The following is a 13,903-nucleotide window of genomic DNA, read 5'->3' as shown; positions in this document are numbered from 1 at the left end:
CTTTTGTGGTCTTTGGACACGAATCTTCATCCAGCCTGAAAGTGTCCAACCTGCATTTTGGACGCAGATCTGTGTCCAGACAAAAAAATTTTCACCATATATCAGGAATTGCATCTAGTGTCCTGAAATTTGGTCTGATATTAGCCTGATTGAATTTCCAGTTTTTTCATTCATGGGAAAAATTAAAAATGTGACCAAAAAAAAAAAAAAAAAATCAAAATTCTGATGTGATCATTCATGTTGGTCATAGTTATTTTACTTTATGCAATGTCACATTCTTTTTGCTTTTATCTTATTCTTCAAAGTCTCAGCTTTCTAACGGTATGAGAACAAATCCTCAGATCCAAATATTTTGGGATTGAAAAATGATTGGAAAAGAAAAACTCAAACAGGTGGATGTTCAGTTGGCAGGGTTGGAATGGTGGGGGGAGCGGGGACGGTTCTGCTGGCTATAGGGGTAGGACTGTGAAAGTGTTAAAATTCTTCAGCTTATTATGTGAAAATACTGTATATTGGGTAAGGTTTATGTGAATGCAGGGCACTGCTGGCTGAAGTTGCCCTTCTTCTACAGCCCACCCACCACCTGCCTTTTGGGGGATAGGGAAGTAGTTGAGGGACAGTTGTATAACCAGGCAGTTGAGCTGCCTGGATATATCTGTGCTACTGCATGAAGGTGTCCCCTGTACAGTTTGAACCAGTGTGAATTGTTTATGCTGGTTTGTGATCTAAATTCTGTGTCATGTTCACTTGACAGTACAAGCGAAGGTGACGGCAAGCTGGTGGCGTCGATGGAGGTCGTGTTGGATAAGGGAGCACACGAGGCCGAGGTGGGCCAGGTGCCGCCAATACCAGGTGAGTTGGTGTGGCATTGCCATCAAAAGTGTGTATATATTTCCCTGCCAACTGTGGTGGTGGAGGGTGTTGTGGTAACTGCTGTTATGTGACACCAGTAGGAAGCACAGAACAAATAAGTATGTGAAAGAAGGATCACTTGTAGCAAAAGGTGTTACATGAACTACAGTAGACCCTCAAATTACATGGGACTGATTTGTGCTAAACACGCTTTGTGCAGAAAGATAAAACCCTGACCCAACCCGGTAAACACAGGCCTTCTACTAATAATTGTGAGGAAGAAGAATTATTGGTTTGTGAGATGCTGAAGGAAAGCATTGAAGAAGAGTACATTGGTGTGTGTGTGTGTGTGTGTGTGTGTGTGTGTTTTATCTCATACTGTCATTCTCTCCAATCACAGAGATTCCGGAAGAAGAAAAATCCATGGTGCGTGAGGTGCTGCAGCATAGCATTGAACAAGGCCGCATCGGAGTGTTGAGCGTTGACCCACAGTATCTCCGCGTCTCCCGCCTCAGAGGTATTTCCACAAGCTCTCCTCCCCTTCCCTCGGCCGTTGCGGACGGTCAGGGTGGTATTGGCCAAGCGGAGGACAGTTTGGGCCAAGGTTCAGAGAGTTTTGGCCAAGGGAGTGATAGCTTTGGCCAAGAGGGTGGTAGTTTGAGCCAAGGGAGTGATGGCTTTGGCCAAGAGGGTGATAGTTTGGGCCAAGGTGGTGATAGTTTGGGCCAAGGTGGTGATAGTTTGGGGCAGGGGTTTGGTGGTTTTGGCATTAGACCAGGTAGGCCTAGTTTTGCCATTAGACCTGGTAGTTCTGGAGTAAGACCCGGTAGTTCTGGAGTAAGACCCGGTAGTTCTGGAGTAAGACCCGGTAGTTCTGGAGTAAGACCTGGTAGTTTTGGAATAAGACCCGGCAGTTTTGGTGTGCGTCCTGGTGGTTCCAGACAGCCTTTGGAACAAGATCAAACCCCCAGTTTCCCCGTGCAGGATTCCTCGTTCAGTTCTCCCCCCAGCGTCATCACAGACACACCCCCAGTTCAAACCACAGACCAGTTCCCTCCCAGTAACCCTCCACCCCAGTTTGGTCCTGGTATTCCTCAGTTCGCCCCTGGTAACCCTTCTCCCTGGTTCCCACCCCAGTCTGTGCCAGGATCCCAATTTACACCATTCCAACCTGGTTTTGGTTCACCACCAAATGGCCAGACCTTCCCGAATGTATACCCCATCAACCCTCGCTATGGCAACCCCATACCAGGACAGGTGTTGTGGGGTCGTCGGGGTTTTCCACAAGGTTATCTCCCGCCTGCGACCTCACGCGCGTTTTTTGCCCCCAGTGGCTTTCGAGTTGTAAACCTAAATAATGGTGGCCATATCCATCTTCCCTTCCCCGGCCCACAGTTTGGTGCTTATCAGGTCCAGCCAAACAGCAGGCAGACCAGGGCAAAAGATGAAGAGTTTGAGGAAGCAGACACAGAGGCAGAAAGTACAGGGTCTGGCTTGGATAACCTAAGCCCAGAAGAAAATGCTAAAGCTTCTGGTACTATTGAGAGGCTTCCATTCATCCCTGGCTCTAAAACTGCCCCACCTTACTAACACATCTTAGATCTGTTTTTGTGGGAATTTGAGTTGAGATTTGTAACTAAGCTTCATGGTAGAATTGATTGATGTATGAGCTGCAAACTTGATCAGGTGATGAATCTACCTAATTACTTTTTAATGATTCTTGGACACTTATAAGACTTGGAATAATGTAAGAGTATCGGATTAGATATTGTGTGTGTTTTGAGACCAAGTTCCCTGCCTGAGAGGTATGTCTGTGGTGAGTTGTCAGGCTTGTAGCCATACATCACCCTCAGCCACTACCTCACAGGGTCAGTACTAGCCAGGAAAAAAAAAAAAAAATACTGATGTTACCATAGTGATTTATTGTAAGGTTAATATAATCCTGGATGCCTTGGATTGTTGTGGGATAAGCAGGCTCCCCACACGTCTCCCTAATCAGTTTATTTCTACATATGGCACATTAGTACAGTACTCACTATTACAAGTACAGTACTAATGCTAACTATGGCCACATTTGAGACATAAAAATTACTGCAAGAGATTGATGAATATGCAACGTAGTTTCGTGAAGGTGCAAGGGAGCTACTAAGACCACGAGATTTACCCTTTCCCTATTGCCTAGTGTTGCATGTGCATGGGTGCTTAGAGTGTACCACAGAAGCCCCTTCAGCATGAGAGGACCACCCATACCTGAATAACATCACCTGATAGGAAAAAAAAGAGAGAGACAGAGACGCAGAGAGAGCAAAATTCAACATATGAAATGACTTCCTTATGCTTGTTTCTGATTCTTCAGCACAAGAGGTTAAAGTAAATAAAATCATGGAGATAACAAGAATAGGATTTGTAAAGTTGTTATGATGCTGAAGGGATTATGTGGGAAGGTGGATTGGTTTTTGTGCATGCAGTTGTTATATTTCAGTGTTTAGTGGAACTTGCTAATACATTGTTGTGTTCTTGGTGTTGATGAGATCTGACTTAACATAACATACTTGTTCTCATCTCCAGTCACCAGTCCAGATCTTTCCTTGCCTTCCTATGTCTTGTCTTGCCTTGCCTTACCTTTCCCCTTACCTTACCTTGCCTTGCCTTGCTTTTTCCCTTCTCTTGCATTATCTTTCCCTATGCCTTGCCTTTTCCATTCCCTTGCCTTACCATTCCCCATGCCTTGCATTTTCCCTTCCCTTGGCTTTTCCCTTGCATTGCCTTACCAGTCCCCTTCCCTTGCCTTTTCCCTTGCATTGCCTTACCAGTCCCCTTCCCTTGCCTTACCAATCCCCTTCCCTTGCCTTACCAATCCCTTTCCCTTGCCTTACCAATCCCCTTCCCTTGCCTTACCAGTCCCCTTCCCTTGCCTTACCAATCCCCTTCCCTTGCCTTACCAATCCCCTTCCCTTGCCTTACCAGTCCCCTTCCCTTGCCTTACCAATCCCCTTCCCTTGCCTTACCAATCCCCTTCCCGTGCCTTACCAATCCCCTTCCCGTGCCTTACCAATCCCCTTCCCATGCCTTACCAATCCCTTTCCCTTGCCTTACCAATCCCTTTCCCTTGCCTTACCAATCCCCTTCCCTTGCCTTACCAATCCCCTTCCCTTGCCTTACCAATCCCCTTCCCGTGCCTTACCAATCCCCTTCCCGTGCCTTACCAATCCCCTTCCCTTGCCTTACCAATCCCCTTCCCATGCCTTACCAATCCCTTTCCCTTGCCTTACCAATCCCTTTCCCTTGCCTTACCAATCCCCTTCCCTTGCCTTACCAATCCCCTTCCCTTGCCTTACCAATCCCCTTCCCTTGCCTTACCAATCCCCTTCCCTTGCCTTACCAGTCCCCTTCCCTTGCCTTACCAATCCCCTTCCCTTGCCTTACCAATCCCCTTCCCGTGCCTTACCAATCCCCTTCCCGTGCCTTACCAATCCCCTTCCCATGCCTTACCAATCCCTTTCCCTTGCCTTACCAATCCCTTTCCCTTGCCTTACCAATCCCCTTCCCTTGCCTTACCAATCCCCTTCCCTTGCCTTACCAATCCCCTTCCCGTGCCTTACCAATCCCCTTCCCGTGCCTTACCAATCCCCTTCCCTTGCCTTACCAATCCCTTTCCCGTGCCTTACCAATCCCTTTCCCTTGCCTTACCAATCCCTTTCCCTTGCCTTACCAATCCCCTTCCCTTGCCTTACCAATCCCCTTCCCTTGCCTTACCAATCCCTTTCCCTTGCCTTACCAATCCCTTTCCCATGCCTTACCAATCCCCTTCCCTTGCCTTACTAATCCCTTTCCCTTGCCTTACCAATCCCCTTCCCTTGCCTTACCAATCCCCTTCCCTTGCCTTACCAATCCCCTTCCCTTGCCTTTTCCCATCCCTTCCCTTGCCTTACCAATCCCTTTCCCTTGCCTTACCAGTCCCCTTCCCTTGCCTTTTCCCATCCCTTCCCTTGCCTTACCAATCCCCTTCCCTTGCCTTGCCTTTCCTTTCTCTTGCTTTGCCTTCCAACCCAGCCTCAGCCCCAATACACGAACACTAACAAATTATCCATAAGGCTGTTTGCTTTTGATACAGAATGTTTACAGAGTTCCCAGTGCACCCACCCTGCTGCAGATGCTGCTGCTCCTGTGGTAGGAGTTGGACTCTTCCTGGTACCTAATCTTTACCAGGTTGCTTTTGCATGTGACCACTTAATAGTCAGTGGCAGGAAAGGTTTGGGTTGTGGTAATGTTGCTTGTCAAGCTTTATTCTGATAATGTTGCTATTCAAATGGTCCATTTATTTTTCCACCCTAGTACAGTGGTTATTTTAATTATTTAAACAACTAAGCCACAAAAGGATGGTGGGCAGCAGGAAAAGGGTAACTTCAGCTCTCTATGCACTAGGTTCATATCCATATGAACCTGGGACCACAAGAACAACAATAATAACAAGGACATATAAAAAACATTACTAAGATACCATAAACCAGAAACATGTAATGTGCAAAATTGATCAGTAAGGGAGAGGTGCCAGGGATTGCCTTTGGCTATATGGGCCATGGATTGTAAGGTCAGGTTGTACAGTTTTAGTTCATGTGTCTTTGTTTATAGAAGGACTGTAGCTGATGCAGATGACCAGTTATGAGAAGTGGAAATGTTGGGTGGGAGAGAGACACAAGTTAGAGCTTGAATTCTGTATTTTTTTCTTATGTTTCAGGCCACACAAACTCTGAAGATGATTTTGTGTAATGAGAAGCATATGAGAAAATAACAAATTCAAGCTGTGCCCCGCGTGTCTCACCCACCCTACCTTTGCACTGTTGCCGAGTTGTTGTGAGATTATTCTCTGGCCTTTACCTAATTCTCTGGTGGCCAATATTTGTATGGCAGGCACTCCTACTTAACAGCACAGAGAGGAATGTACAACAAGTTATCCGTAAGCCAAACCAAACATGGGAGAATAAGAACATAGGATGTACTGAAATGGTTAAATATCTGAATTAGGGTAAATTAAATAGCAGCACAGTAATAGCAGACTGAGGATTGGCAGGAGGGAGTGTAGATGAGTGGTGGTAGAGGAACATAGAGATGTTTTGGTTCATACAGGATTCCATTAGCAGAAGAAAATCATGTGTATGTATAAGTCTGCGTACATGATTTCTCCCTGAAGCACTCTTGTTGATGAGATGCACAGCATATTGGGACAGCCTGCATAAACAGTATATGATAAACCACATCACACCAAGTGTTTGCTGGTGTTGGTGGGAGTTCTTCATGACTGTAACCAATACAAGTTCTTACCCATACCCACCTGTGTCCACTGAAGCCACATGTTTGGGTTACTCGTACAGTGATTAACAGCTCCTGCCTACACCCACCCACACCAGCACACACATTTGGTGTGGATGCAGCCTTAGCACAACACTGTCCCTCCCACACCCTTCTTTCACCTTTCCCTCACCCTTTGCACACCCTTCCCTCCATCACCCTTCCTTCACCCTCAACATTGCCTAAACAATTTATTTTGCATTTTACACCTTACTGTCCTAAAGGAATCAAAGGCCATTATTCACACATCCTCACAAGTCTTTCTTACATATTTCTTCTCAGCTCTTTACATCAGGCACTGTTTCTCTGGGTCTCAGCCATTCTTCAGTTTGGTATTTATCTTTCATTATATATATTTGTTGTCCTTGTATTCCACACGGTAAGCAAAATATCATAAAAAAGAAATGACATGTATTCAGCACCATAAAATAATAATAATCATCATCATCATCAGAGGCAGTTTCACAACTCACAATGAGTATGGGAAAATAGGTGAGGTGATGGTGATGATGATGATGACAATGATGGTGATGAAGATAGCAGTGGTGATGATTATAATTATTATTATGAAGCTAGCAGTGATATTGTATTGATATAATTTTTTTGTGTTAGTCTAGAACACAAGGACAATGAATATGCCTACATTTAATGCCTAGACATTTGCACATAATATAGATGAGTCCTGCACACATGTACTGATCCTTACATACACAGTTGCATGCAGCGTACTGAAGTTAGCATGTCAGCATTTTATTAGGGACATTAGCAGGTTCCATGCTACGTCTTCCTGACCAATTTATTTCAGCATATGATGCGCTGATTTGCTCCTGTGTGTTATGGAGAGAGAGAGAAAGAGAGATGGAGACACAGACAGGGACAGGAACAGGGAGAGAAAGTTGTATTAGATGAGGAGTAAATTTGTGATTGGAGAGGCTACATAGGGATGTCGTTACCCCTTCATTGCTAGACAATATTTTGAAGTTGAATAAAAACTGTGAAAGTGGCAGCAGTGATAATAATAATAATAATAAAGCAATTGTAGTGTGGGGGTCAAGATGTGTTGTGCTGTTTGTTTAGGACCCCAGGTTTGTGTCATGTGAACCCAGTGGACTGCAGGCCTAAGTTGTCCCTCTGCAGTCCACCAGCCTCCTTTCAGGGGATAAGGATGTATATAAAGATGGAGAGGATGGAGGATGACAGTTGGGTGCAGAAGGTGAGAAGTGTGAATGTCGGGTAGGGTTGCGAGAGGCAGACTGAAGAAGACCTGGGACGAGGTCATAGAGTGTAGCCTTAGGGATAAGAGACTGAATAGGGAGGCTGCCAGAGATCAAGCAGCGTGGAAAGCCACCATTAGGTGACAAAGGCAGATGCACACATGCATGCATGTTGGAGCCTTTACAAACTTTGACTAATTGGTGGATAAATAATGCAGGAAGAGGTGCCTGGAGCCTTCTAAGACCATGAGAGTAAGTCGTGCTTATGCAAATCTACCTTATTTTGTAAAAGTCACCATTATCCTTAGTTTAAGAAAATCCAGTTAGCATAACACAGTATTTTATACTTTGAATGTTAACTTTATTGTACAATCCTTTGTTTTGAAGTTACCAAACAGCTGTGTTTTTACCTGTCATTTGACATTTGCGTTTATTTAATTTTATGTTTCCCCTAATTTTCCACATAGTTTTATGTTTTCCTTAAGTTCTGTAGTAATTAGTAGTTTTTAATTTTATAATGTAAAGCACAGTATTGTAATGTAGACTTATGATTTGACTTTGTAAATGTGGTACACAGTACACATTGTAGTACACAGTTTGTTAATATTGGGTACTTAGTGTACTTGATGTAGTGGTAAACAGCACAGTTATAAACAATAACTTGGTCATTTATAAAGTCAGCATCAGTAAATAAGGTCAGCAACAATAAGGATCAAGTCACTTTGATGTCAGTCAGTTGTCCACTTACTTAAAGCCAGAAGCAATAATCCCCTCCAGTCATCCCCACTCAGTGCTTGTGTTGTGACTCCCTTGTACAGTAGTGAATCATCCTCTGCCTGTAACCATGGCTAAAAGGAAGTGATAGTCTGGGTGTTGCAGTGAACAAAGACCTGCTGTTGGCAGTGTGAAGCTTGTCTGGTGTGCACAAGTAACTGTGTGTTGTATCAGGGTGTGTAGAAGCCTGTTTGACTAGGTGTAGTGGGGATTCTCTTTTGGCTCAGTGGTAATGCTTGTTTATAGATCATGTGGGTGTGAGTTCAAATCCTGGCTATTACAGTGATAAGTAAGTCTTGTTTTGCCTTCACAGTGTCATTACAAACCATTCCTTGTGCCACCAAGAAAAGCTTCACCGCCACAACACCAACAATGTCTGTTTGGTGTGAAGTGCTGGCTCTTCCCTCCAGCCAAGGGCAGGGAAAGAGGGTGACCAGGAACAGTGGCTCATGAGTGTACCTCCTACATCAGAGGAAGGAAGATTTTACTGGGGTTTTCTTTACCTTTGATCAAAAATAAGTTCAGACCTGATTAGTGCATCTCCCCACCTCATATAATTGTGGAAAATTAATGTTGATAATGATGTAATTAACCCCCTCACTTACTGATCAAGACATTTCCCTGGACTTTCTTTTGCTTTGATCCATACTAAAATCAGACCTGTGCAGTGCGTCTGGCCAGCCCTTGTAAGTGTGATAAATTTGAGTACCATAATTAAGATGATAATGTAATTAAGCTAATGATGCCTTACTTACTGTTCAGGACAGTTATAGAGTTCACACACAGGTCAGATTCCTAATACCTGCACATTAAATAACACCATATTTATGTGATCCATGTAGTTTGTTTTGATCCGCCCCTAAACACTTGCACATCTGTCCCTCCTGCTTCCTGTCAACGGCTTTTTTTGACGTCACTCCCTGGGCTGTGTCCTTCTGGCCCTACCAGACTCCTTGGTACCTCTTCCTTAGTGATTTATTTTGCATATGAGACATTATTATTCTCTTGTGGCTGTTACTTATGTCATATTAATACCAGTGTTTTGGCAGAGATATGTACAAGAGGATACCTACCCTTCAGTAGGAGCAATATTCCTTCATCTGAATAATCTGTCCGTCTGTCTATAACCAGACACCTTTGTCCCGTAAAGGATGACCACAAACAAATCGCCTCCATGTTGCCCTGTCCCATGCCATTTCGCTGCCCTTCTCCAACATACACACTCTTCTCTTAATACTGTACCTCTTTGCTCCATCCCTCAGTCTCAGTCTCTGAATAAGCAGAAATAAATTTAAGTAGGTGTAGGCTAATCCTGCTAGAGGTTAATGCAGATAGTTTCTAAACTTCATGGTGGAATAACACAATTAACTGTTGTTATATTGTATCATTTATAAAGGCTCCAACGTGCTTGCAGCCTTTATAAACGGTACGATATCTTACAATGGCAGTTTATTGTGTTATTGTCCTGCGATAGTAATGGTAAAATAAAATACAGTGTACGTGTTTGCTGTGGAGGGGTTAACGTGTCACAGACAGGAATAAATCAGTAAGTCAGAGGTGTTAGGGAGTCTCCTAAGGCCACCAGTATATGGTCCTCTGTTCCTTCCATTTCCGTTGCTTTTGTGTTGTCTTCTGCCTGTCAGTGTTTCAGGGGACCCTTGACCTTGTTTCACAGACCAGTCTTTGTGGCGGACTGTGAGTGAGAGTTGTAGCTTGTGGTGTTTTGCTGCAGTTCAAGTCCAACTGTTCCAGATTTTTGATGAATGGAGGACACTTGTAATGTAGCGTATAGATTTTTTTTTTTTACAGTAATTTATTTTTCCTTCCTCTGTTCATCTTCTGAACAAAAAAAGAAGAGGAACAAGAAGAAAATGTACATTAGTTTTGTCTCTTACACAGACAGGGTTATAAACACACCAGCAGTCCATCTCATCAGTATCTGTGGTGTGTTAGGCTTGACCTGACAGAGATCCCTAACTCCATTCATCTTAGTTGATGGCCGAGTGTCATCAGAGTAGAGAGTATATATGACTTATAAAGGAACTTATTTTTACTTCATAAATACGGTACAGCCAAATTAATTTCTTGCAACAGTGACAGTATTTAAGCAGTGAAAAATACCTAGTTCCATCAGATGAAAACAAACCAGCTGCAAATACTGTACATTACATATGTAAAGAGCCTCCAACCATAACATTATGATATGGGTAATGTGCACACCAAAATTAATAACAATGCTTCAAGAGTAAGGAACTGACCAAAGCTACAGCTGTCTCTCAAAGTACTGGCTTGTTGCTTTTGGACAGAACCATGCACCCATACTAACACCGTAAGTACATGCCAACTACTAACACAACTAACAGTACTAACACAGCCCACAATTATACAGAGTAACTAGTTTGCCAGTGTGTGGTAGTGTAGCGCTGTGGTGTTAAGTTGCAAAGGAGAATGTGACAAGATTGATTGCCGGATTTGAACATGTCTGTATTACATATCCTTTTGCCAAATTACCCCAGATTATGCTAGCCTTCTTCTTTATTTAGATTATTCATTTATTTAGTTATTTTTTGCGGTGATGATGACCATATTAATATCCCCATTGCTGCCACTCAGCCAGTTTATTCAGCTTAAGTGAGGCCTTTGTGTTGTAACTGGATGAGAGACAGTCACTCAACTCTCTCAGTAGTGTTGGTTGAGTTGAATAATTATTTGGTGTTTTTATTGATGCAACACATGTTAAACTCCTAGGTAATAGATACAGGTAGATAGGTAAATAGAGAGGTAGGAGGAAAAAGTTGAATTAATAGAAAAATTAAAGAGAAATAAAAGTATAAACTGGAGGTCAGATGAGGGTGATGATGGTGATGCAGTTAGGAGTAGGTGGTGGTGGCAGTGTTAGTAGCATGGTGGTAGTGGTGGTGATGGAAAGGCTGTTAGGTAGTTGCAGTGGTGGTTGTGGTAGTGGTGGTGGTGCTGAGTGTGGTTGAGATTTAACATTGTGGTGATGGTGGTGGTAATGGAATGGCTGTTAGGTAGTTACGGTGGTGGTTGTGGTAGTGGTGGTGGTGCTGAGTGTGGTAGTGATGTAACATTGTGGTGGTGGTGGTGATAGGTACAGATTTGTTATCTTGGAGTGGTGGTGGTGGTGGTGGTGGTGAATGGTGTGGAAGAGGAATCAGGTTTTTGTGGTGATGGTGATAATGGTGGTGAAAGCTATGGTAAGCAGTAAAACAGCTGCCAGCAAAATTACTATGTTTGAAAGAAGATAATAATACTAATGATGATGATGATGATGATGATGCTTGAATGTATTGTAGTTTTAATTGTATTCATATCTGAAGTATTAAGAGTATTGGGTGTGTGAAGAGGATGGAGGATGACAACTGGGTGTGGAGGGTGAGGTGTGAACTTTGATGGTAGGGTTGTGAGAGGCAGACCAGAAAAGACCTGGGATGAGATCATGGAGTGTGACCTCAGGGATAAGGGACTGAAGAGAGGCTGCTAGAGTTTGAGGAGCTTGAAGAACCTCCATTAGGTGACCAAGGCCGATTCATGCAAATATGTTGGAGCTTTTACAAATGACGTCAAACAAAATGAATCGAAGAGCATATTTAAATATTTGAATTATGCAGGAATGAATATGTCACATTCCACTGCCCTTTTCCCTCCCCCTTCCCCCCCTTTTAATAAATCCTTCCCAGCATATTTGCGATAGTGTGACCTCATTTAGAATAGTGGGAAGTGGGGATGGTGATCATGATGATAATATAACGATGACAACAACAGTAATGCTTAGCTATAATAAAGACAGCTTATTGCATGAGGTGTGTCAGTGTGTAGTGGTGTGGTGGCCAGCAGTATAGTGAGGGCAGAGTGGATTATTTGAGCGATCTTAGTACAGTACCAGCAGACGCAGTACAGTATCCCGACACAAACACTTAACATTCACATACACCCAGACTGGTATACTCTTTTTACTCTAACTTGGCCTAAATTGCCCATCACTCCATCTTGAATACTGGAGTGTAAAAGTAGATTAACAGGATTTAACTTGGCCTAAAATTACCATCTATCCATCTTGAATTATTAAAATTACCATCTGTTCATCTTGAATACTAAAATCACCATCTGTCATCTTGAATGCTACTTTTAAAGACTAGATTGATACTGGATTGTGATGATATCAACAAAGAATTGCAAGGGAAAGCATGTAGAGCCGTAGCATTCATTGTCTCTGCCACAAGATACGTGAAGTAACTTCTAAAAAGACAAAAATCTGGGCCAAGTTAGAATAAAAACACTGTAGTGTATGAGACTCGGAACTGTAACTCTGGACACACATGAACTGCGATGGTAGGTGTGGTGAAGTTCGTATTGTGGCTGATTTACCACAAGGTGCGGTGGTTGATGTGGTGGAGGATTCGGTTGAGTGAGTCCTACCGCATACTGGTTTCAGAAGCGCAGGTGAGAAATTTGCTGTTTTCAAATGTTTAAAAAAAATGTCAACTAGCTCCATTGCAGGGAGTGGAGTCAGTTTTGAAGGCTTGGCTGTGTGTATGAATGTTTATTTGATTACAGTAATGATGATTGTAGTTGATTCCTTCTAACAGATACTCTTGCAGTGTTTATTAAATATGATGATGGTGATGATTAGTACATAACATGATTTTAGTAGATATTGGGTTACGAGCTGAATTAAATATGTTGTTCATTGTTAGCTGCGTTAATGTAGAGGAATTTACCAATCAGTATACTGTATAACTTCCTTTTTACCTACATAATATTAACATTGCTCTTCAAAATCATTTGTTATTAGTATTTATTTATGTATTTATTTATTTATTTATTTACTTTTTTTTGTAGTGTAATATTTTAGATGTATATTGGAGCCTTGTGTTCGGACAGGCTGAATGATGGGCAGATGGATGGATGGGTCACTTAAGTGGCTGGTGTGTGGATAGATAGGCCTCCCAGTATACAGTGTGGCTATTTTCTTGGTTTTTGTGCCTATCCACCTCAGTTATAATATAGTGTACAGCACAAGGAAGTATGGATGATGATGATGATGATGACAAAGGTGATAATGAGGCAGAGAAAGGTAAGAATGATGATGGTAAAGGTAAAGATGATATTGAAGATGATGATGATGATGGAGAGCAATTCTAATGGCATTGTTTTCCACGGCAGCGTCTGAGTCAGTGCGAGAGGATTCTGTGGCCGGTGTAGATGATGGCAACACAGCAATAAGGTGAGTGTGTGATGATGATGATGAGGAGGAGGAGGATGGTTATGATGATGATGATGAGGAGGAGGAGGAGAAGGATGGTTATGATGATGATGATGATGAGGTGGATGGTTATGATGATGAGGAGGAGGAGGATGGTTATGATGATGATGATGAGGAGGAGAAGGATGGTTATGATGATGATGATGATGAGGTGGATGGTTATGATGATGAGGAGGAGGAGGATGGTTATGATGATGATGATGATGAGGAGGAGGAGAAGGATGGTTATGATGATGATGATGATGAGGTGGATGGTTATGATGATGAGGAGGAGGAGGATGGTTATGATGATGATGATGAGGAGGAGGAGGAGAAGGATGGTTATGATGATGATGATGATGAGGTGGATGGTTATGATGATGATGAGGAGGAGGAGGAGGTGGATGGTTATGATGATGATGATGATGAGGAGGAGGAGAAGGATGGT

General features: G+C 42.9%; 1 protein-coding gene across 1 annotated transcript in view; it reads left to right on the top strand.

The window, feature by feature from the left end:
• The window catches only part of nahoda (DOMON-like domain-containing protein nahoda), a 73,684-nt gene that overhangs the window by 45,519 nt on the left and 14,262 nt on the right, over positions 1 to 13,903 (top strand). The window contains exons 18-20 of the mRNA XM_080273923.1: positions 755 to 852; positions 1,253 to 1,369; positions 13,377 to 13,437. Of these exons, the coding sequence (XP_080130049.1) occupies positions 755 to 852; positions 1,253 to 1,369; positions 13,377 to 13,437 (276 nt within the window). The remainder of the gene's footprint in view (positions 1 to 754; positions 853 to 1,252; positions 1,370 to 13,376; positions 13,438 to 13,903) is intronic.

Source organism: Coenobita brevimanus, chromosome 56 (genome assembly GCF_032717465.1).
Source record: "Coenobita brevimanus isolate Jiangsu-jjx chromosome 56, ASM3271746v2, whole genome shotgun sequence".
In the NCBI taxonomy this organism is placed as follows: Eukaryota; Metazoa; Arthropoda; class Malacostraca; order Decapoda; family Coenobitidae; genus Coenobita; species Coenobita brevimanus.
The sequence above is the reverse complement of the archived record's forward strand: the minus strand, read 5'-3'. Positions and strand labels throughout refer to the sequence as shown.